The sequence below is a fragment of the Lampris incognitus genome, chromosome 3 (genome assembly GCF_029633865.1).
Source record: "Lampris incognitus isolate fLamInc1 chromosome 3, fLamInc1.hap2, whole genome shotgun sequence".
Lineage (NCBI taxonomy): Eukaryota > Metazoa > Chordata > Actinopteri > Lampriformes > Lampridae > Lampris > Lampris incognitus.
This window is the reverse complement of record NC_079213.1, coordinates 110,690,247-110,714,785: the sequence shown is the minus strand read 5'-3', so window position 1 is coordinate 110,714,785 and position 24,539 is coordinate 110,690,247. Positions and strand designations below refer to the sequence as shown.

Here is a 24,539-nt window from a genome sequence, read left to right as displayed (position 1 = left end):
AGCGGCGGCCTACAGGAGAGCTCAGACGGCGGACTGGAGAAGCACAAACACGGTGCATTGCTGAAAGCCGGAGTGTCATCATGGCTGATAGCGTGGATAGGTGCCGCACGCCACTCTCCTACAGACACACCGAGCTACGTTACCACCTCAGCAGCCTCGTGAGAGAGCCTGAAAATCCTTTTGATTGTCTTGAAAAGACCAAGCTTTATGTTATGATGGCCTGAGCAGTGTGGTTCTAGACAGGGAGGTGTGTGTGTGCTATCGTTCCTACTATCGCAGCAGTAATAGTTAGAATGTAGTGTTAGCCAGCAGACGTGGCCTTCGCACCCCGATGCAGCATGTTGCTGTTATTGCATCACTTTTTCATATTTCTGTAATGCCAGTTGCTGTGCCGCTGTGCAGTGTGTAGCTTCTGATCAGAAGGTGGCTGTACTGCAGTGCCAGATTGTCCGGAGAATCGTGAAAAGCTCATGCTGGGGTTGCATTATCCATCGCATAGTGCTGCGCTGGCGTCGGTGTCAACTGTTGGAGGAGGGCTTGTGCATGTGCACCAGCGATTGCACTTGTACTTGGCACCGTCCACCTCCGGCGGCCCAGTCCACTCGGATGTTTGGATTCCTGTTTTTTCCGTTGCACATTTAGTCGTTTCTAACCGATCGCTAATTCTGAAATCTGGTCCTGAACTCTCATCTGGACTCGCGGTTCATTCAGAGTATAGGAGGCTCCGATTCATTGGTGGGGATTTGCACTTAACGTTTCTCGCGCTCAATGCCTTCTTTTCCTGCAGGGCAGTATAGGAAGGACGTTAGCCTAGCGTGCGTGTTTCTCAAACAGCTGAACCAATGTGTGTGTAAGGCGAACAGCATCAATGCAGTGTGTGCGTGCAGCTGCCGTGTCTGAGCTTTTATAACAGGCCTTCGTGTAGTATGACGTGTCTGCAGTATTATACCCTTATCCATAATGGCCTCTTCTCCCATGTGTCCTCCACCTTTTCCGTGTGTGTGTGTGTGTGTGTGCATGAGAGGTAAATGTGTTTCTGTGCAGGTTGCAGAGCTTCACGGGCAGGTCCCAGTGAAACCCGTTCTGTCTGTCCACGTGTCCGCGTGATGACACTGTTACGTTTGCAGTGCCACAATCTCTCAATGTTTTGTAAATCTTTTTTTTTTCTCCACGTGCTGGTTTGTGCCAGAGAAGAGAAAAGTTCGGCGCTCAATGTTTTTGCATCATTTGTAAAGAAGAAGAAGGGGGGGGGGAGGGGGAAGGACGAGGAAAAGGAAAAAGACTTTTTTTTTCCATACTTCTGTTGTAAATGTTATACTTGAAATGCCATAAATCTGAACCACACTTGTTATGTTGTCAGTCGAAGTCGACGTGAGGAGCGTTGTGTATAGGCTATTTAAAACCGATCGTGAATGTTGTTGTGATGCCGGGGCCCTACAGGATAAGGTTACAAAACAAAAAAACTACCATTTCTTGAACTAATGGAAGGACCAAAGTTGCAGCCAAATTCCCAAGTGCAGGGCACAGTGAAAAAAAATAAAATAAATCAAGTTAATACGTTTGGGGGAACAAACCTCTTACCCGATTTTTAGAGTTGGCCTTAGTGAAGCCGCCCCGCAAGTATTCGGGAAGGTCGGGTGGAAACCCCGGGAACTGCTCTCGCATCCCTCTCGGCGCACACTCGTGTAAACCTTTCCGTCGACCGCTTTGGTGCTGAATTACTTCAACAACAAAAATTGTTTGCTCCCTTAAACTGTCGGTGAACCGTCGTAACAAGGCTCAGCGCAAACCGGGCCCCGCGGCTCCCGAGCTGCTCGATAAACCTCCAAGATAAGCTCCGAACTCCGGCTCTGCGGACAGCTCCGACTGTATGTGACTGTCTCCAGGCTTCAGTGGCGCATCTGCTGGCCGATGTGCACACAGAGCCCCTGTACCTCTCGTGTAGCCCAGTTATTCATGCCCTGGCTGGAGATGCAGCATCCTTTGGTAATAAACTGGCTTTTTGATGCTAATTAACAGCACTAGTTGAGATCTAGCAAAGGTGTGGGTAGGGGTAGGGGTAGGCTCGGCAAGAAGGGGATTATTTATAGTTGTTTCCATCTCGTCCCCAGTCGTCCCACGCCATAAGCTGTGCTTTCACTTAAGACCTGAGGACGGCGCCTCGGTTCTTAAAAATTGGCCCCGGATGCTTTTGAATGAACATACTCCCACTTCTTGTCTGCCTGCCCTGCGAAACCCGCGGTTCGAAAGCCCACGGGGAGCGGGCCGCCTCGGCGGCGGCGTTCCTCGGTCGGCCTTTTCAACAACCCCACTGGCTGCTTCCAGCTTAACTAGATACCCGCGGGGCCTATGAATACCGGTCTGTTTCATTTACCACGTTTGCAAAAAACATTTTTTTGGGAAAAGGAGCGGGGTAGCTTTAGTGCCCATCCAGGGGGGCTGCCGAGGAAGCTCACGCTCCCTTCAAAAGGGAAAGATGGAGTTAGTGTCCGACCCAGATGGTCCACTACGGCTCCACGCGCTCTTCCGTATGCAGGACTCTTAACCCTCAGTACCGTATCTCATGAGTATATTTATCAGTAGTATGTTTGCTGTACTGTCACAACCTTATATGAATGTACACTGGGCCAATGTATTGTTTCACAGAGTCGTCCTGCATGAGTTTGGGTAAAGATAAATATTTCTTGTTGACTTTTTGTTGTTTTGTTTTTTTACTTAGTCTGCTAAGCAGCCATATGAATGTTTATTAATTACTGCCTTAAGTTTAGTAACGGTTAACAGGAAGACTCCAACCAACCAACCAAGGGCCTGTAGTTTTCTTCATGTGTATACTGTGTTCCACTGGGCGCCTTGGTTTACAGGGTACAGCTTCGTGGCCTGACTCACTGACAGACCGGCTGATGGACTGGTCGTCTGAGTGTTTTGTGATGATGTACAAATAAAAGCTAGGTTAAACATCTACCGGTCTGTTTGCTCTGCCCCCCCCCCCTCCCACCACCCACCACCCACCACCACACAGACAGCACACTGCGCTGGGATTTGACCGCCCCCGCAGGACTCTTTTTACAAAATCTTTTTTTATTGGGTTACTGCAAGGTGTAATAGACAGTAGTGTACATTGTCTGTTTGTTCCATAACATGCAGCTCTAAAGGCTTTCCCCAATGATCGGATCACTTCTCTTTTCTTTTTTTTCCCAGTATACCGGATTTCACTTTGTTGCGCCACCCCCCCCCCCCCCCCGAATGAGCCCCTTCCTCTTCTTCCTCCATTCTTACTTCTGGAAAGAAAATACTCACACAGACTGACATATTTCAATTGCAAATATGGTTTTTTTTTTCCTTCTTTCCTTTGCTTTGGTCGCATTTGCGGTTTCAGGGAACAGTAACTCTGCAATTCAAACTGTAATTTATCCCCAAACAGGGGGAAAAAAACAACCTGATTTTGAACCTTCTGCAAACTATATTAGGTGGCGTTCCCCTGCTTATGCCTAGGTTCTTGTCACATGGGGGGGGAAAACAACATAGTTTGTCAGCCCCTATACACTATAATTTACAGACAGTGAGCTGGACAGTGTGGTCAGAATCCAACGTTGTTGTAACACTGAAACAGGTTTCTCTTTTTATTGAAGGTCCCATGAAACGGCATGTAGAGCAATGCAAACTTTTGCAATTTGACAGGTGGGTTTTTGTGAGGGGCGGGGCGGGACTTTGACTTGACTGACGGCCAATAACAGCCAGACATTTCTAGAAGAACGTGTACGCCGATGTGCTATAAGCTACTTTCAATTTGGTGGTGCAAGATCACTCGTATTCTCTCCATCTGGCTCCCATTCAATGAGACGCTTTTGTCGGTGTTAAGGCAGGGCCGGATTAAATGGATAGATTACACTAGGCAGAGCACTTTTCTTGGGCCCCCCCCCCCCCAAACAAACACATTTTGATACTTTGTAAACAAACAGTATCACTTTTAACTGCCACATGGTTATTATGGTTAATTAGTTAGGTATATGTTTTTGTTTATTATTATCTATTTATAGTTTAGAATATTTTATGTTAAATATTTTTAATTCAGACCAAAAGTTGAGGTTTTTATCCATCTGTCTGGGCCCCCCTGTGGCAGTTAGACCCTAGGCAGCTGCCTGGTTTGCCTATGCCTAGATCCGGCCCTGTGTTAAGGACGACATCAACGAAACTGTCTAGAAGACAAGAAACCCGTTAAAACTACATGTTTTTTGTTGTTGTATGTTTCTTGAACATGGTGTTAAATAGATCTAGATTAAACGCAAACACATTTTCATTTCATGGGACCTTTTAATCGATGATGTCAGTAGCCCAAAGGTTTCTAGCCGCATGAGTTTAGTTTTGCACACCTGCAGTGTTACATCCTTCTCACTGACCTGTTCACACTGCTGCTAGTCAGGAACATCTAAAGTAGCTCAGCAAAAAAAAAAAAAAGATTCTGGAAATAATTTTGGATTCCAGTGGGAAAAAGTTTGGAGAGCATGTTTCTATCCCAGGAGGTCCGCGTCACGGAATCCCCCCTCTACGACGGGTAGGTCTGTGGTAGCGGGGCTCGGGATCGTAACGTGCCGAACCGGACTGAACTTTTTCCAGGGTTTGGTGGGGCAGTTGAAGGGGTGGACCTCCTTATCGACTCCAGACTTGTCGGCAGAGGAGGACTTGGAGGCTGCGTCGCCCTCCTCCTCGGAAGATTCCTCCTTGGGTGCCGGGGGTACTAGGACGAGAGGGAGCAAAGTGGGGGGTGGGACCTTTTCCTGGATGTTCCTGAGTGGAGACCAGCCAGGAGGACGTCGCCTGAAAGTTTGCTGCAGGAGAGAGAAGACGGGGGTGTTTTGATAGATTATAAAGGGGAAACGGGAGAACGGAAACTTTCATAGTTCTGACTTTTGGTTGCACTAGTGGGGAGCAGGTATTGTAAACTGGCCTTTCCCAGGCGACCTTTAGGGTAGCAGTGGCCTAAAAGAAAGGCTTGTGGTTGAAACTTTCATAGTTCTGACTTTTGGTTGCACTAATGGGGAGCAGGTATTGTAAACTGTGGCCTTTCCAGTCGACCTTTAGGGTAGCAGTGGCCTAAAAGAAAGGCTTGTGGTTGAAACTTTGTTAGTTCTGACTTTTGGTTGCACTAATGGGGAGCATGTATTGTAAACTGTGGCCTTCCCAGGCGACCTTTAGGGTAGCAGTGGCCTAAAAGAAAGGCTTGTGGTTGAAACTTTCTTAGTTCTGACTTTTGGTTGCACTAATGGGGAGCAGGTATTGTAAACTGTGGCCTTCCCAGTCGACCTTTAGGGTAGCAGTGGCCTGAAAGAAAGGCTTGTGGTTCTACAGGATGCGTTGTGCGAGAGCCTCTCAGTGGCGGATAGCGCTGTCCTGCACAGAGCTCTATATCACATCGAGGGAAAGACCTCTGCCCCGTCTGGCTGACAGCAACCAGGCACCCCCCCCACCACCACGTCACCTCCTAATTCTTTAAAAATAAGAACAGGCAATACATTTAAGATTATCAAGATACAGTACATAAACCATGTATTACTTATTGTCAGTGATTTTAGTGATATTGTAGCTAATTGGGGAGCAGTCCGGGAACCGTCGCCACAGCCGGGACGCGAACCCACATTTCCCGCGCCGCAAGCGACAACGTTAACCAGTCGACTAAACGGTCCGACTTGTTATTCAAGGACCCACGTGTCTACTTATCCACGCACGTTACACTATTACCAAAAAAAGTACAGACTGTCCTGAAAACATGGCGGCTTCCAGCAGGACTCCTGTCAAGTTGATAAAGGCTAATGTTTTATTTATTCTATTATCTCAGTGCAAATATTGAAAAACCGCGCTAGCAAGGTGGGACTAATCCAAGAACTAATTGAGAATGTTAAGGTGACGGACATAAAAAAACCGTGCGATAAAAAAACTGCAAATTATATCGGCTGTCTCACAACGAGTATCGGTCTTTCGGTCGTGGCGTCACAATGCCTCTGATCCTTGGAAGATGGCGCCCGGCGTCGCGTTGCCCTTGGAAACGGCCCAAGTCCGAAAGACCGATTGACAACACACAAAAAAAAATTTTTTTTTTAAAGAAACGAATGCACAGCACGCTTCCAAAAAGGCAGAAAAAGGATCAGAAGAGTGTAAAGGTAAAAAAGGACCCCTCTGAAATGTTACGTGAGGGTAATATCTTCAATACTGTAACCGGTTATTTTCTTGCCCGGTGCGGGATTCGATACGGGTGTACTGCATCACTAACCGCTCGGCTAAAGGGTCAGACCCGTTAGCTAGGGGGCTGACGTGTCTTATTAGTAGTTTACAATACCTTTTCAAAATTGCTGTGCTGTTGCATTTTTTTTATTATTATTATTACGGTGTTGTATCTAAATTTGTCAAAGATGCTGAATACGGTTTCCTTTTTGGAGAGGATGCGAGTTGCTCTTCTTCGCTTGTTTTGAAAAGCAACGCCGATCAAAATGGTGGGGCTACGTGACGTCACTCGCTTCCCGTTGGGGCCAGCGGCGTTTTGTGTAACGTAACGTCCGATCCGCGGTACCAACCCCCTGCGCACGAGAGGGGGGGCGGAGATTAGGGTTGGTTGACGCCTTGCCCCGCAGCCTCCGCCGTCCGTGTGTGAACGCGTGGACGGTCGGTAGGCTAGAAAAGCCTGATATAAATGCGGCTCAGTTACCGTTTGCGGTCCCTTTAGAAAACGAACGGCTCGGGTGATCTGCGTCGTGGGCTTTACGTCATCCACTGACGTCAATGGATGGCGGAAGTGAGCTAGTTTATTATGGAACGCTACAACTATACGGACAACGCTGGAGAGCATTGTGTGCGTTATATAGCGACGCCAAAGCTACGATGAATAAATGGAAATAAGTGTAAACTATTAATAAGACACGTTAGCCCCCAACTAGCGAGTCTGACCCTTTAGCCGAGCGGTTAGTGATGTCGCCTTGTGGTGTAGTACACCCTGTATCAAATCCCGCACCGGGCAAGAAAATAACCGCTTACATTGGTGGCAGCGGTGGGATCTGGAAGTGTGCAGATCCTCAGAAGTCTCTTCGGAGCGCGGGAAGAACAAGCTTCCGGGGAGGGTGACGACTGTAAACTACTAATAAGACACGTTAGCCCCTAGCTAACGGGTCTGACCCTTTAGCCGAGCGGTTAGTGATGTCGCCTTGTGGTGCAGTACACCCCGTATCGAATCCCGCACCGGGCTACAAAATAACCGGCTACAGAAATAAAGTTGACAATTTTGCGCGTTTTCCCTTTAATTACCCCCATTGGCGCCGAGCTCCCTCTTTGAAATATAGCACGGATTTCTGATTTCTTCCTTAAAACTGTAAAAGCGTTTCCCGCAGTTACGCCCACAGAAAACCCACAGACGCCACAGCTAACTATTCTGTGTCAAGTGGCCCTTACAACGACAGGATGGGCCCCCGGGCTGCATCCAATGTTTGCCTCTGGAACCTCATGTCTCCAGGGAGCAACATCCACAGTGGCGTTACAGTGGGCCAGCTCCTACATAAACACACACACACACACACATACATACAAAGGTACACTTAAAAAAAGCTTCATAATAAATATCGCATGGGGTGCTGCCAATCTATGATATGAGCGTTGTACTTGGGGCCTACCACGTCATCGGCGTGGGGGACGCAGGTGTCACTGAGGTCTTTGTGTTCTGCCTTTGGGCAGGTGCTCTTCCTCATATCAAAGCCCACTTTGTACCTGAAACCTGCCACCACCTGCAGGGACACAGAAGCAGTCAGGACGGAGGAGCTGTCCACTCGTCATGTCTACGTGCCTTACAACCACATTCGGTGGTTAAAGGATAACTCTGGGTTTTGTGTTGTTTTTACAACGAGGGTTTCAATTTTTGTAGTTTCTGCCATCGTGCATATTGTTTATGATATGATTTCACTTGCCAGCTTCACTGTGGAGATTTTGGATATGGGACCAACACTGGACTGAGCTTTACAACAGCTTCTTATAGGGCAGCTGAATAAAGGTGTCAGACAAGTCTAATTTAAGCCAATGATCTCGAGCACGTATTTAGATGCGATAATGTAAGTGCAAGTTAAAAGTTACTACCCAAAATGCCCAATATCATGAACGGTCGATTGGGCTGCTGTGCTATTTCCTGGTTCAACTTACAGGAATGACCAGCCTATACTTACTGTGGGTAAGTATGGCCAGGTAGTTAGTTAATGGTAGTTAACCATTAACTAACTACCTGGCCAGCTTAATTGAGGAGTCATAGGTCATGGAAAATCATGTGTTTTTTTGTTTGTTTGTTTGTTCTGTTTTGTTTTTCTGTTATTGTTGTTAAAGGGACATGTACTACATGTTCAGTTGCCCCATAAGAAGCCATTTTAATGTTGTCTGTAGTAGTGCTCCCATGTACGAAATCTCCAAAATAAAGCTGGCGGCTAAAATGGTATAACTGATATGCACAACGGCAAAAACTACAAAAATAAGACCCAGGTAGTAAAAACAAAACAGAATTATCCTTTGACTCATTCAACTCATTAATTTTCAACTGCTTAAACCTCAGCTCTATCTTAACCACCCCACCAGCCCCCGGCCCTTGCACACGCCCAGTTAGTCTCTACCTGTCTGGTGGCATAGGCGACACGGTTGAGGACGAACAGGTTCGTGGAGTCGGAGATGGAGTTGAACTTGGCGATGGAGACGGACAGAGGGACCTTCAGGTCCTCCGAGTCTGTATCAATATCCTTGGGGCAGCCCAAACAGGCGGCACGCTCTGGTACCACAGGATCATCTAGAGGGAGGTGAAGGACGAAGAGAAACGGAGAGAAAAGAGGAGGTGAAGGTGAAGGAGGTAAAGAAAGTAACCTCTTGTTGTGGTATTATGTGATTTCACTGCATAATGGTAATCACTGTTAAAACTGTTTGGGCTAGGCCAGACTATACCCCTCTAGTCCAGATTATACCGATCCTAATTCTCCTTCTGAGAAGACTGTGCACTGGCGATGTTGCTGGAGAGTGTGGAACAGAGGTCTTTAGGAATGGTGTGAAGTGTCTGCAGAACACCGGGGCTGGCTGAGTCTGGAAGTGGTGCTTCATCACTCTCGTTGGCAGACTTCAGGTCGATGGGTAGCTTGGCAGTGTGGCCGTACATCCCTTCGAAGGGCACGCACTTTGTTGAGGCACGGATAGATGTATGATAAGCCAACAAAATGCCTGGAATGTACTGATCCCAATCATCGGCTTGGTCGCTGACGAGCTCACTCAATGCAGCCTTGAGTGTCCTGTTGTCCCGTTCCCTTTGGCCGTTTGACTGTGGGTGGTGTGCAGAGGCTATACAGTGATCTGTCTGGAAACAGTCCATAAGCAAGTCAATAACTTTGTTTACAAATTCACGACCCCGGTCACTGATAAGGGTGTCCGTGCAGCCTAGTCGACATGCAACAGAGTAAAGGAACTCTGCCACTGACTTTGCGCTCCTGTCTGGGATAGCTGCGGCTTCAGGCCACTTGGAGAAATGGTCAGTTATGGCAACGATGTACTTGCTACCACTTGTAGTTTCTTGAACAGGGCCAATAATGCCAATCCCAACCAGACTCCAGATCTTGATAGGTACAGGTATGGGGTTGAGTGACGAAGCTTCTTTGCTGACTTTGGGATTACTGACAAAACACTTCGGACACGCCTTCACGTATTCATGTACATCATTCTTCATGCCTCTCCAGTAATATCGGTGAGATATTCTACTGAAGGTTTTATCTCTGCCAAAGTGCCCTCATGTGGCTGGATCGTCATGACAGGCCTTCAGGATGTTGGGCACACGGGTTTCGACAAGAGCCTCCATAACCCCGTGGAAGAGAGTTCCACCGTCAGCACCAAATGGCTTTGCTGTTTGACGAAACTGAGACTTTGCATTCACGCTCTCGGCAAGATCCAGGTCATAGATATGCTGAGGACACTTTCAGACAGAGCTGATGTAGAAGTTCAAAATCTGGTTGTACAGGTTATCATCCATGATGGATTTTTGTTTGAAAAAAACGAATAAAATTGAATAATACACACGTAGGCACCCAAAACTTTACACTTCCCCTTGTTCTTCCTTGCTTCTTTATTTTCTTCCTTCTGTTTGTTATTCCCACAAAACCATATTTTATCATGGAATCATTTAATTACATGTATAACAGTTACTGGGGCAAATTGTCACATGGCCAGGGGCGATTCTAGGATCAGAGCTTTAGGGGTGCTGAGCACCCAGAGTGCTGGCCCCCCTGGCAAGATAAATTGGGGGGGGGGGGGGGTGGATCAAACCATTTTCGAAGCATGGGGGGTGCTGTATTTTTGTTGTTAAAAAATTACGTTTAAACCATATACCGGATATGGTTTTGACATTTCTTCAGTTTATTAAACATGGACATACAGTAAAAAATAAAAAATCTCTTCAATTTTAGGGGTGCTGGGGTTCAATTTAGGGGTGCTGCAGCACCCCCAAAAATGGGCTATAAACGCCTATGCACATGGCCATTCCTATTTATAGTTGATAAAAATATAAAATTAAAGGTTTCGCTGTAGCGCCACTTAGTGGCCCAGTTCCATTAGTATTGAGGCGTCATGATCAAGCGGAAGTGTTACTTCGTACATGTAAACTTTTAAATCTCGATCACCTCCCTAGCCTATTAGCTTTTGGCTAACTAGCAACTAGTTTTAGCCCTTTTAGCTAAGCTAATAAATATTTTAGCTTAAAAACATCAGAAATGACAGCAAAAACATGCTTTTTAACACATATGTGTTCACTAGGAGCCCCCCTAACCTTGATCTACCAATCTGAAGGACATTTGTATGCACTAACAGTGGGGGGTATAATCTGGACTAGAGGGGTATAAACCAGCCTAGGCTATTTCATATTTCATACCCCAGGGTACAGTTTAGGCTTGGCCGGGTATAGTTTGGCGGGGGGGGGGGGGTGTAATCTGCTTTGCTACACTGGCCCTGATTCGTTAATACTTTTTCTCAGACTTGCAGCTTCACTGTTTTAGCAAACATTTAGAAATGCTTTCAAATGCACATTTTGAGTTTTATGGCTTAATAGTTATTTTGATTTTTTTTAACTTTCCCTTGAAAATGATCCGCCACCACTAAGCAGCTCCATTTGGATATTTTCACTTGTGTCGGTGTACCTGCTACCTGTCAGTTATAGCTATATATGATATATTATTATCATTATTAATAACTGTTAAGAAGGAAAATGTGAAAACAAGATCACGCACCACACCTACGATCCTCCTTTTTGCTTTAAAGACATCCTCATCGGTCATAATGTTGTTTTCCTCGTGTTAAATAGCAACAGCAAGCCTGGTTTATGTCAAACGGTCCGAGGAAAACAGGTTTGGAGCTGCAGTGCTGGTTCGCCTTTCAAGTTACAACGCTGCTTTCAGCCTCCCATTTTAAACCAGCTCATCATCACCTACCGGTGACGGTATCACAACAATCTATTTGACTTTCCTGAGACAAAGCACGCCCAGGCAGGTGGGCACTACTTTAATATTCAAGGTATTTTTCGACCCTCGCCCTTAAATGAAGTGCAAAGCAGTTTAAAGAATGGGGCGGTGGTGGAAAAAAAAAAGAAGCACCGTTTCAGGATTTGGGTTGGAAGTCAGTGAGTGCCGGGCAAACAGAGTAAAGTCTATGCTAAACTGCAGCCTCCTCTGGTTGGCTGAAACTCAGTGTTGCGCTGTCTGTATCAGACATAATGCTGCTTATCTGTTACACAACCGGCTCGCCTCTGTGTTCCTTTCGCCCACGTGTTGCACTTTTTCCTCAATGAATCACTGTTTCCTTTCTGTGAAATGTGCTCTGTCTGGCTCGACGCCTTAACTCAGGACTTTGCATTGCCATGAGTCACGGTGCACCGTACTGGCAGACCACTGACTCCCTCTGGAAGCAAACAAACCAGTGATGAGCAGACTTGGGACTGGCACATATTAGAGGGGGGTTTTTCTGTTGCTGTGGAATTAAGACAAGAACTCTTTCCAAGAGGCTTTTCATAAAAGGCGAATTGAGACTTGAGGTGCGCCGGTTCTTTTTTTTCTAGGATTCCCCCCCCCCCCCCTCTTTTTCTCCCCAGTTGTACTTGGCCAATTTCCCCCACTCCTCCAAGCTGTCCTGGTCTCTGCTCCCCCCCCCTCTGCCGATCCGGGGAGGGCTGCAGACTACCACATGCCTCCTCCCATACATGTGGAGTCGCCAGCTGCTTCTTTTCCCCTGACAGTGAGGAGTTTCGCCAGGGGGGACGTAGCACGTGGGAGAATCACGCTACCCCCCCCCCTCCAGTTCCCCCTCCCCCCTGAACAGGTGCCCTGACTGACCAGAGGAGGCGCTAGTTCAGAGACCAGGACACACACCCACATCTGCAGATTTTATCTGCAGGGAGGCCGCTGAAGGATCTAGAAAAGTCAAATAAACGGTCTCTCGAGAGACGCAGTTCTCTGAAACCTTTGTCAAATCCTTTCCCCACGCTGCAAAAAGTGACGACCTTCGCACGTGACTTTATCTCGATCCGGATCTATCAAATCTAATCCAAACTCTTCTTAGTGAGTAGGTTCCCATGGTCTACGAGCAGCTTATTTTGGTTTCACTTCCTTTCGTGTCAGGCTTGAACGCAAAGCAAAATCACATCCTGAACTTTTTCCGTATTTACAGCGCCGGCCTTTAACTGAGGGTCCCTGATCCTGTCCTGTCCTGCACACTCACCCATTTGGCAGTCCACCTGTTTTACCACAGTTTCCGTCCCCGTCACGTAGATGGTGGCGTTGCACAGAGTGGCCTTCTGTTGCGGGGACAGACAGGCAGACAGACAGACAGACAGACAGACAGGCAGACAGACAGACAGACAGACAGACAGACAGACAGACAGACAGACAGATAATAATGATGATGATGATGATGAATACCGATGTTAGCAGTAGTTTTAGTAGTAGAAGCAGTAGTATTTTTCACCTTGGCACCATCAAGAAGGTAGCCACATTCTCTCCAAGAGTTGCCGTTCTCAGCTGGACAGTCACTCCTCCTGCTGCTGAACTGAACTGAGTAGAACGAGCCCGAGCCATTCTCCGACTGGGAGGAGGTCGATGAGAAAAAGAGAGAGAGAGAGACAGAGAGAGAGAGACACACACACACATGCAGGGTCAACATATCCTCAGTGCATATTTCGTGCTTCACACTACGTACTTCCATACACCGTGCTCGTCTTCTCGACGTCAGCTGTATGGAGCTCACAGCAACGCTGAATATGGACTGTCCAAATGAGCGACAACCTCTAAATCAACTCACATCCCGATCCATAGTTACGCAACACTGAAAGTATTCAATTTAAAACCTGTAAAATGTACCGAGCATTAAAAAGTAACTACAAAGACACTGTAAAAATCAACCGCTTGATGTTTTGCCAGTACGCCCCCCCCCCCTTGTCAGAGTCCCTCGTGTTTCCTTACTGGCATCTGTCCATTTTCCTCTCTTGTTTACCTTGCTAGCCGTCAGGATCTGATAGAGGGCCATCTTGTTTCCAGTAATAATATGCTCGTTGAGCTTGTCCAGAGCGAGGCCGACGGCCTCCTGTACAGCCGGGTCATCACAAAACACCAGAACCCCCGGTGGGACCTCCACCGCCTCCTGGTCCTGCCCCCGAGGAAGACCAGAGAAGAAAACCATCAAGCGATAATAGAAAACGAAGTAAATAGTGGTTGCCAACATTCAACTAAAGAGCCGTCTGGTACTTGATGGGACTGGGGTTTAACTCGATCGATACAAAATGATGCTTAGTGTTGTGAATTTATAATGTTTTACATCCATAACTAAGTGTGCCACCGCTAGTCATATTAAGTAATTAACTAATTAACCCACGTCATCCCATCTCGCAGAGGAAAACGAGGCTTTCGGGCCACAAAGACACAGAGAGACCGTGACCTTTTTGTTTATTCATCTGTTTTTACTTCTCGTCGTACCTGTCCCAGGACCAGGCTGTGGAGACACAGAAGTCCCAGCACACACAACCCTACTCCTGTCCTCATCGTCCGGTCTTTAGCTGTCGTCTGCTTCCACAAAGCCATGGGGGGGGGGGGGGGGAGAAAAAACAAAAATCAAATATCACAGCATATGAGGCCTAGCTGAGACACATCATAACCTGCTGAGGGTGACCCCGATGGGAACGGGAAGTGAAACGCTCTGCCTACTGATCTACATGGCTATATGCATGCATCTATATAACCATGCCGCTGTTCACTGCCTTCCACCTACAAAGGAAACCCCTTGGCCCTAATTTTCACACGACGAAATTTCTCATCCGGGTCCGTAGCTTAAAAAAGAGCCCCTGTTTTGGCTGAATTTCAACCATTTCATTCTTCCCAATCAGAATCAGGATCAGAATCACATTTGCTGGCCATGTGGGTTTGAATATACGTGGGGTTTGACTCTGGTTTCATGGCTCTCTCGGTGTACTTAACACAGAACAACAACACGACAACACAACACAACACAACTTTCTCCGTTAGTATAAATGCTGATGATGTAGAGAGAGCGGGGCTTACCTTGTCCGAAGGCAGCTGGTGTATCTCCTCCGTCTGCGACGCTCCGAGTGCAGACACAAAACTGACTTCTTGCTACTCAGTGAGTGACAGCCGATTTCTCCGAAAACTATTGGTGGAGATCCTGATTAACGGATGAAGGCACAGGGGACAGAGTGGAGGTAAACACACACACACACACACACACACACACACACACACACACACACACACACACACACGTTTTAGTTCCAGGTTGCTGGAAAGTAAATGTTGACTCTCCTGTTTGCTCAATTCTCCTCGCACTCAAATCAATATATCAGTTGGAATGAGACAGACAGAGAGAGAGAGAGAGAGAGAGAGAGAGAGAGAGAGAGAGAGAGAGAGAGAGAGAGAGAGAGAGAGAGAGAGAGAGAGAGAGAGAGAGAGAGAGAGAGAGAGAGAGAGAGAGAGAGAGAGAGAGAGAGAGAGAGAGAGAGAGAGAGAGAGAGAGAGATCCCAAATATGACTGTAAGGATATGTTACATTTTCTGGTGAGAAATAAGCAACATTTCGACCGGTTTTTGTTTTTTTGTTAAAAATTCATAGAAAAAACAGACACACACACACACACACACACACACACACACACACACACACACACACACACACACACACACACTTATACAAATATAACAAGAGATGAGATGGAGACATATAACTGCTGCGTTTAACTGGTGTGTGTGTGTGTATGTATATATATATATATATATATAAAATGTCAATTACTTGCACTTGATTGCCGCCCCCCCCCTTTTCTTTCCTCATAATAACTTCAGCAGCTGTGTGGTGATTTCTCTACCTCCCGTGTTGCGTGTAAAGGTCACGGGCAGCTGAAGCTCTCGGGGCTGTGAACATGGCAGTACAACGGCGACTGCAGACTCTGGGCACAGGGGCCTCGACTAGCGTGGGCTGCTCTGTGGCAGAGAGCCCCCCGAGTTCAGCCGAGCTCAGAAGGCCACTGTCGGTGTTCTGTGTGTGTGTGTGTTCGTGACGTAGACGAGTTGTGTGTTTTAGCTGATACTTTGTCCCTGTGGCTCTTGACCCTGCATGACCCCGGATGTCACCGACCCCCACACCGATGTCCTCGACGCATCACCCGCCGCGCTGCTCTGTGTGCAAACAGGTGAGCCGGGTTCAAACTATTCCAGGCAACGTTTAAAAAGTAGACAAAACAAAAAATGTAAAAAAAAACAAAAACAAAAGAGTTGTGCTTGACAAAATCCTTATTGTGGCTTTTAGAGCCTGATTTGGTTGTCCTGACAGGAAGCAAGCGATATGAAATTGGGCCACGTGCAACTTGTTCAAAACAGAAAATAAGGGCCTGATATATAGAATAGAAAATTGGGACTTTCTTAGAATAAAAAAAATTGGAAAATTGAAAAACATACGTAATCGGTTATTTTCTTGCCCGGTGCGGGATTCGATACGAAGTATACTGTACCATAAGGCGGCATCACTAACCGCTCGGCTAAAGGGTCAGACTCGTTAGCTAGGGGCTAAAGGATCAGATCCGCTAGCTAGGGGCTAACGTGTCTTATTAGTAGTTTACACATATTTGCAAAGCAACACACTCGGCTCTTGGTTGCACACGTGATACAGAGAGTATAAACATAAAAATGTATACAAATGTATATATAGTTACTGTAATATATTCGCTATATCATCTGGATGTATCTTATACTGCTAATATATCCATAACAGTGATTTGAGCCGGAGACCAATTCCCAACGTCCGGTCCTCTTTATTGTAACTCTCCGACTGTCGCAGCAGTCAACATCCGGGGTATATGAGAGCCTAGCTTAACCACCGCTAGGTAGCGCTGTTGGTCTACTACAGTTACCAAACAACAGGTTAGAAGTCAGACGGGGTGAACGATGAGAGGTTTGGATGCCGGGTATCAAAGGTGCAGCTCTGTTTATCTAAAGGCAAAGCTCCGCAGTAACATACTCGGTTGGAAATGTAGACGCCATGCCGGAGAAGCAAACATGGCCTCGTGTTCATAGACACTGGCGTGTATACTGCCCTCTTGTGGTTTACTGTAGATCGACCCGGCGCAAAGAGCCGCCGTTTTGAAGGGCCCGCAGTCTCGGGCGGGGGTCGGGCCCAGCGCGAAGGACGCCGGAGGATCAATGTCAACACGTGGACACCAGGTCATTTCTCGTCGCGACGATTTATATATATATAAAAAAAAAACTCCATCCGCGCTGATGCGGTGACCTTTGACCCCCGCGTTCAAACAAACGCGGAGGGTCGTCTGCCGAGCCTGGGAGGAAATGCTGTGAGGCTCAGCCTAAGTTCAGCGCTGCTTCCTACACTCGACTTTGAGTTCAAAGGTCACAGGAATACAACGTGGCTCTCTGAGAACTTCGTCACCATCTCCTCAAAACAGTAAAAGAAAGTGTCAGCTGGCTTCAACCTGAGGAAGAAATTTTTTTTAAAAAATTCTGCATTTAGATGTGTTCCTCTTCAGGCCGATACAGTAACACGATTTGGAGCTTGGCTTTTAATTGCCGTGAGTTTTATTACATGAAAAGAGTCTCTCGTTTGAAGACGGTGGTGATTTGGCGATGAAGGAGAGCTCTCTGTCGCAGTTCTGCTCGGTTGATGATGTTGTAAACTACTAATAAGACACCTTAGCCCCCTAGCTAGCGGGTCTGACCCTTTAGCCCCTAGCTAGCGACTCAGACCCTTTAGCCCCTTGCTAACGGGTCTGACCCTTTAGCCCCTAGCTAACGGGTCTGACCCTTTAGCCCCTAGCTAGCGGGTCTGACTCTTTAGCCCCCTAGCTAGCGGGTCTGACCCTTTAGCCCCCTAGCTAGCGGGTCTGACCCTTTAGCCCCTAGCAAACGGGTCTGACCCTTTAGCCCCTAGCTAGCGGGTCTGAGCCTTTAGCCCCTAGCTAACGGGTCTGACCCTTTAGCCGAGCGGTTAGTGACGTCGCCTTGTGGTGCAGTACACCTCGTATCGAATCCCGCACCGGGCAAGAAAATAACCGGTTACAATGTTTTGCCTTATAATGCCTCCGGTGTGGGAAGATGGCGGCGCGGATTCACATTCGCGGTGGCCTCACCCAGTACCGTCGGTGCAGCGTCTTTGTCCACGTCTGCGTCTGAATTTTTGTCTTCGTTTGTTGGCCGGGAGAGCTGGCGCTGGATCGGCTGCTGGGCCCACTGGTCCGCGGCCTTGCCCGGAGCTGCACCCCAGGAGGCAACACCGAGGGCGGTCTGACAGGACGCGGAGGGTTTGGGTATATGTGTTAGTTTGCATATGTGTGTTGTGGGCTGGGGGGAAACGGCACGTCGTTTCACTTCATGAGGTGAAATGACAAATGAGGTGTTCCCGGTTCCTGATAATTCGCTCTTTCTCTTCCCTTAGAAACACAGAGAACGCGGCGCAGTCGAATCAGTGCCCGTTTAGTGACTCACCACAGGAATATACTGTAGCGAATTCGGGGGGCGACTGCGCTAACCACTCAACTAAAGGGTCCGACCCGTTAACCAAGGGCTAGCGAGTCTAGGCTTCCGTGGTCATTACAATATACTTATAGGACACTCCTGAGGCTGTCACCTGTCATGAAGTTAATATTCTGAGGGAGGCTGAGCCGTCCCCCCCTCTCTTACCATTGACTTCCTCTAAATTTCGTCACTTAGGGGAGTAGTTGATTTTTCACCTTACCAGCTCACACTCCAGTCACCAAACCTCAGCTGTCTCATCTTTGCTAGAGTTCAAGTGGTGTGATCCTATCCTATCCTATCCCATCCTATCCTTTCCTACCCTATCCTATCCTATCCTATCCCATCCTACCCTATTCTATTCAGTTCTACTTTTTTGAGACATGATTGCAGAGGATCCTAGATGTAGATGGTTTCTTCCTTTCCTTGCCACAATTCTTCTGGGTAAGTTTTGTCTATGGATACTCAAACTTCTCATCTATCATGATGAGAAGTTGTTGTTTTTTCTTTTTTAGCTTTTTTTTTGTAGATTGTTATCAGGCTCTTCTACCATAACCGGTAACAAAAGCGTTTTTACAAGTGTTTGGTAAGGGCTTTCTATGTCGGTTGTTTGAGATTTTCAGGAGATGTTGGCCAGAAGAAAGAGCTTTCTTTTCATTCATATTATTGTCAGAAAATGTGATGACTGCTATGGTTTTGCGAATTAACATCAGCACATTTCCATGCTGCCAGGAAGGCTAGGGGGTCCTACCCGTAGATATCATATGGGTCCTACCACGCCACAACGGTGCACCGTTCCCAGCGGCATGGCATGGCTGTTGTAAGATGAAACCATCTGTTTATGGGAAATGCGTGGTCTTTCAAACTGACAGCCCCAGCCCCCCAAAGTAAATGCAAAGTTAAATGTCCTGTGGAAGTACCCTGACACACGTTTGACAGCCAGCGGTGTTAAGAGTGCTGCTAAGGTGTATTTGATTTGCAAAATAAAGTTTCCATCATTGGCCAGATGATGGTTTGCTGTGTATGCGGTGTAACTGTGAAGGCCCTCTGTGTATGTGTGTATGGATGGCATGTGTGCTCTGTGCTTTTGTGGTTTCCCTTCAGTTTACTTCTTGTTCACAGCTTTAGTCCTTCGCCACAGTGAGCAACAACCCACAGCAACACTTGAAACCCCCTTTCTTCACCCCCCCCCCTCGTCGCTCTCTGGTTTTAGCTAACCCTGTTTATTTACAGGTGACATGACGGTGAGCGGGTCTTTTTTATGCAGCATCCCTGGCTGCCTTGACAACCGCTTCAAGGCCAGACCGTTCCCGTTAATGGCAGCACAAACACACAGTACCGCCCGCCGCAGTACGCCAACTCTTCTGCATTTACTGTCACTTTTACAGGAGGAAGTTAGTCTGTGATGTTTTGTTGGAAGATTTCATGCAATTTCAAAATTATGCCACAGCCTCGTGCTAAATCAAAATGTGTGACATGCATGCATGCACATGTGTGCTGAAAAGTTCAGAAAGCACTCTTGTCTGACGAGGACCCACTGCAGCTGATCATTTGAGAAAACCGCATGATAAATCAGTTCATCTGGATGGTGAGAAAGTGACAGGCCTCTTCTTGTCCTTTAGGCATCAACCCCCCCGGTGATTGCAACTCCATCCTTGCTGCCACAGACTTTACCCAGGACACTGATGGTCACATATACCGGCCTGCCCTGCAACCCTCTGAGGCCGTCCCTGTTACAGGTAGACGTCAATAGACACTTTTCCGCAGTAAGGCTAAGGTGAACTTCCATGGCCAGACCCGCTTTCATATGCTTATATTTCAAAATACAATGCAAAATCACTATTTGTGTACTTTGAACATTGGTTTGTCTGAAGTAGAAGGTGTCACAGAGGGGACAGACATGAACTGTGATGAAGTCACAGTGGTGGGAGGTGGTAGGTATTTTGATATATATATATATATATATATATATATATATATATATATATATATATATATATATATATATATATATATATATATAACCATAGCCATACGCAGGCAACCATGTGCCGTGGAGTGCAAATAGTATGCAAGTATTGTTTCCTTCCAGACACTGCAGCACATCATGCCTGATTAGTGCACCTTAGAGGGCACACTAATGTGTGAAATCAGCTGGCATAGAGACTGGCTGGAAGGAAGATCTGCATACCTTGGTACTCCACGGCACACATGGTTGCCTATCTCTATAGTGAATGTACAGAAGAGTTGTGGCCATGTGCTTGAAATCAAGTAGTCGTGCTCCGTCACATAGACTGAGGGGAAGGAGAAAGTTTTAAGATGCATTTTTCTTATGCTTGAGAGACAACTGACGCATGGGTTTTTAACTCGCATTGTGGTTTGTATTTCATTGTTGGACGTGTTTTTGTGTGTGTAGGGACCTACACTCTGAAAACAGCTGCTGGTAAACCCTGTCTTATAGCCACCATGGGGATTGAGTACATTGTCATTGCAAAGAAGGTAAAAGTTTGTCACTGGCTAATCATAGTGTGTGTGTGTGTGTTTGTGTGCAGTATACATTTGCGTGTGTGTTTGCGTGTTTTATATAACATGTATTGAGTTGACTAAAACAAGTCAGAGTAGGCAGGTGACTGTGGCGAGTCTGTGCTGGATGTGGTGGGACAGAAGCTTTGCTGTTAATAAGAGTTGCACACGTGTTGTTGCTCCTGTTCCTGGTTGTCTTAGTTTCTATAAATCAGTATCACTTCATGGAAGCAAGAGCTCGATATAATTTCAATGAAAACTTCTAGCTGCTCTTGTCGTACGAGTGGCCCCATTAAAATCAGAATCAGAATACATTAGACCCATGATGAAGATCAGTTCCGTAGCGAATGATAAAGGATGAAGAAAAGTATGATGGAAAGTTAAATCTCTCTCTCCTCTGTATATCTAGAAGCCCTGGTATTTCAGCCTGGACCCCGCCAGAGTGAGCACCAATGGTTTCTGTGTCAGGGATGCTGCCTTCCTTTCTCTCTCCCTCGCAAACAACACCGGCAACATGACGCTCATCTTTAAGAAGGTACAAACCATCTAACAAAGTAGCACGCATTCTGCCGTGGCAGAGACACCGACGGTCTGCTGCCAAACTGGAGCGCGGAGATATAAAACATAGTCTTTACTACAGCTGATGTTTGGTGGAAATATATAGTGTCTATAAGCATTCACTTGCATTCATTTGGGGATGCAGAATGGCACAAATCAGCACAGAGGATACGTAGCACATTTTCAGACTTGACCACACCGGTTTCTTGAGGAACGATAGAATAAAAAAGTTGAACTGTGGAAAAAAAAACCTCAAAATCATTTCAACTGTCAAAGAAACATTGGGCATTTTCCAAAAGGTGGGCCAAGTGACTGTTAACTGGTCAAGGGCTATATGAAAATGTCTATGAAAAATGATAAAACATCTATGTATGTATGTATCTATCGATCTATCTATACTCACGCGTATATAAACATATGACTCATCTGTTCTTCTTGCTTTAGGAGGGGAACGTTACCTTTGCGACCCAGATGACCGCTCACATCTCTCCTCTGCCAGTCTGCGACACATGTGCCAGTAAGACTGTGGATGGTCCGGGGGTGCTGGAGGGTTAAGGGGGTACAGAGAAAGCGAAAGAAAGAGAGGAGCAGGGAAAGAAAAAGTGAGACAGAGAGGGATAATGACTACGCTAAATACGACCATCTTGGATTTAACACAAGCAAGGAAAATGACTTTACCTGACCTTAGCTCCCCAGCTTAAATCTTAACGGTCCACCTCTGATCCTGCTCTAGGTAAGAGTTACCTGGGCACGCTGGCCAATGACAGGCTATTCAGCGCCCCCTATGGGTGGCGCTTCAATTGCAACTCGGGGAGTGTGTTTGTGATGTCGAAGGAGTTGAGGATCAAGCTGGTTCCCCTGCGGATACAGGCATTCACTGGGCCTACAGGACAGTTTGGGAAACGTGAGTAAGACTGTTATTTGGAAAGCTTTCAACCTGATTTGATCTGCTCCAAACGCACTGTGACCGCATTTCAAACTGACATCTTTATCACCATAGTCAGGAGTAGTAGTAGTTGTATAACATGTATACTTTCAGTATACACACAGTATTGTGGGCTAATGCTTTAGCAGGGATGTGGAAAATGACACGGCTCATGGCAACACCGCTGTAACCTGGTAAGGTCTCAACAGCTTTTTAGTTTGAAGATTTATATCATACGAATCCTCTCTTTGTCTACTTCACTTGGCACCTTGCCGCCCATCTCATTTCTCTTATTCCCCACTTTCTTTCTTTCCCTTTCTTCTGTCCTCTAACCCCAACCCTCTCTCATCCACGCCCCCGCCCCTCTTTTCATCTCCACCTGCTCTTCATCCTCCTCTCACAGAGGTGGAGTGCTGGGCTGACTTTAACAGGAATGTCATTCCCATCATCGTCGAGGCCACGGTGATTGGCCTCCTCCTAATCGCTGTGTTGACCTTCCTAATCATCAAGGACCGGCGCAGACCGGGTTACGACCCCCTCTGACATCATTGCATGAGAGACTAGTGCATGACAGGGCTACAAACAGGATTTGATCAGAATCTTTAGCAATATTAATAAAATTGATCACAGAAAGGTGAATCAGTTCATCTGGACACAATGTTTAGTGGGAGAAATGTTTCATCACCCATCTAAGTGACCGCTTCAGTCTCAACTGACTGCAGGTATCCCCACCCTTATAAACAGCAGTCGTATAACAACCGAAACCAACGATTGGTTTCATATGTAAATTGGCAAATGGCCATGTCTACTATTCACAAAGGATTGGGGAATGGTTGCAGTCACCGCATTGTAAGATGGTGACAGATGTAACGTTTTTCCCACTAAACATTTTGTTCAGATGAACTGATTCACCTTTCTGTGAGTTCCTTACCTGGATTATTGAGTAGATTACAGTAACATCATTTTTATTTTGTCTTTATGCATGATAAAGACATAATAAAAATGATGTTACTGTAATCTACTTTGACAATATGATGGATAGGAGGGACAATGATATCCCTTTACCTCTGTATTCCATATTAGGTTTATAGCAGAATACGACATCAAGGTTATTCTCCCAATTTTGACAAATCATTTGCCCTTTTATTTTACCAAATTAACAAATTTAACTTAAAGTCATAGAGCTTAGCCACAATTTGATATCAAAGAGTTGATGGTAGGATTTTTAGAGGACCTTGTGTTCAAGGCCTCTGTCATTTTCTCCGAGTTGTTGTGTATTTGTATTGTGTTGTGGTCATGTATTCTTACTTCATGCACACAGAGTCCTTGTAATTCTGTACACCAGTACAAAATGTAGCATATTGGACTAAATGATAGTCATATTCAGCTTGTTTCTCTCCACATTTGTGCAAAGATTATTTTCTGCAAACTCAGTCATAGAAAATGACAATGTTTCTTTTGTGGTAAATTACAGTTTGAATAATACAAGTCAATGACATGGTGCATTTTCCTTAGATATCATGCTGTAACTTTTGAACTTATTTTTGTTATTGCTCTCATTCACTTCATTATTCTGCCTGTTTTAAATGTAGCTATGTTGTCCTAATTAATGTAATCAGGGTGTAACAAGGACCAGGGCTATAGGGAGATCTATAGGTTCTCAAGTGATTAATTATTTGTTCAGTTAATTAATTGTTAATTAAATTTTGTTCATCCATACTCTGCTGCATTACATGTCATCAACTAATTGAGAATGTGATTGATCTTTACATTTTCTAAAGATTAATAATACTAATTTAATTAATGTTTGTGTGGGTGTATTTTTGTATGAGTGAGAGCAATAGACAGCGAGAGAGCATAATGCATATGGCAAGTGGTTTTAGCTTTTAGTCTTTTTTGTCATCACAAATGTAATTTTCATTAGCTAAAATATCTATTTTATTCCCCGAAACAACCACAACTAGCTATAATTAATTTTTAACTTGTTCAGTGCCCGTTTTAAACTCCTGTTTACCAAGACTCCCTCTGCTGGCACCGTTAACTCGCCCCACCTCCGTGTCCACCTTTCTTATTGGACACTGAGGCTACGGGTCCCGGGAAAGGCCAAAACTACCAACTAATCAACGTTAAAACTAGTACTATTGTTATTTCCAGTAAACAAATCTGTGATAAATCAGTTCCTTATTGCATTATTCCTTCATAAATTTGCCCTGAATGGTTTATTCCATGCGGAGATAGCGTTTTTTTTATATTGTCGTCTGTTTTGTTTCAGGTATAATTTTGGTCGGCCACTATTGGCTACCGACACTACGGGTCCTGGGAAAGGCCAAATTAAACACGCTATATAGTGCGGCGTAATTTACCCTTCGCAAAGCAGTTCTCTTTATTACCGGTTGACGCGTATATATATGAATGAATCAATACGTTATTCTGCGGTGCCACTCACATAGATTAGCGCTGAATTGCGTTACATGTTCG

General features: G+C 46.0%; 2 protein-coding genes across 3 annotated transcripts; one reads left to right on the top strand and one right to left on the bottom strand.

Moving 5' to 3' along the window:
* Positions 1-3,058: 3,058 nt before the first annotated feature.
* kng1 (kininogen 1) lies at positions 3,059-14,699 on the bottom strand. Of its 2 annotated transcripts, none has more exons than XM_056277141.1 (9): positions 14,586-14,699; positions 14,004-14,090; positions 13,525-13,677; positions 13,000-13,116; positions 12,754-12,829; positions 8,631-8,800; positions 7,653-7,763; positions 7,435-7,533; positions 3,059-4,826 (listed from the first exon to the last, which is right to left on the bottom strand). In XM_056277141.1, exons 2-9 carry the CDS (start codon positions 14,067-14,069, stop codon positions 4,509-4,511), a joined length of 1,110 nt encoding a protein of 369 aa, XP_056133116.1. In that variant the 5' UTR covers positions 14,070-14,090; positions 14,586-14,699; the 3' UTR covers positions 3,059-4,508. The 2 variants fall into 2 exon arrangements, with proteins under 2 accessions (XP_056133116.1, XP_056133117.1); XM_056277142.1 differs by having other exon boundaries at positions 14,004-14,093; positions 14,586-14,609.
* A 3,684-nt stretch (positions 14,700-18,383) lies between these two features.
* lamp3 (lysosomal associated membrane protein 3) lies at positions 18,384-23,785 on the top strand. The gene is made up of 7 exons (XM_056277191.1): positions 18,384-18,499; positions 19,678-19,794; positions 20,472-20,554; positions 20,988-21,113; positions 21,581-21,653; positions 21,870-22,040; positions 22,465-23,785. Exons 1-7 carry the CDS (start codon positions 18,439-18,441, stop codon positions 22,602-22,604), a joined length of 771 nt encoding a protein of 256 aa, XP_056133166.1. The 5' UTR covers positions 18,384-18,438; the 3' UTR covers positions 22,605-23,785.
* The last annotated feature ends 754 nt before the right edge of the window (positions 23,786-24,539 follow it).

What these genes read in the sequence shown, in the direction of transcription:
- kng1 (XM_056277141.1), bottom strand. Translation starts at nt 14,069, where the DNA reads ATGAGGACAGGAGTAGGGTTGTGTGTGCTGGGACTTCTGTGTCTCCAC. An exon ending in ACAGGTGGACTGCCAAATGG is followed by an intron (nt 8,801 to 12,753) that starts GTGAGTGTGCAG and finishes ACCTCCCTCTAG; the next exon opens with ATGATCCTGTGGTACCAGAG. An exon ending in TCGCCTATGCCACCAGACAG is followed by an intron (nt 7,764 to 8,630) that starts GTAGAGACTAAC and finishes GTGTCCCTGCAG; the next exon opens with GTGGTGGCAGGTTTCAGGTA.
- lamp3 (XM_056277191.1), top strand. Translation starts at nt 18,439, where the DNA reads ATGATTGCAGAGGATCCTAGATGTAGATGGTTTCTTCCTTTCCTTGCC. An exon ending in TGAGGCCGTCCCTGTTACAG is followed by an intron (nt 19,795 to 20,471) that starts GTAGACGTCAAT and finishes TTGTGTGTGTAG; the next exon opens with GGACCTACACTCTGAAAACA. An exon ending in AGTCTGCGACACATGTGCCA is followed by an intron (nt 21,654 to 21,869) that starts GTAAGACTGTGG and finishes ATCCTGCTCTAG; the next exon opens with GTAAGAGTTACCTGGGCACG.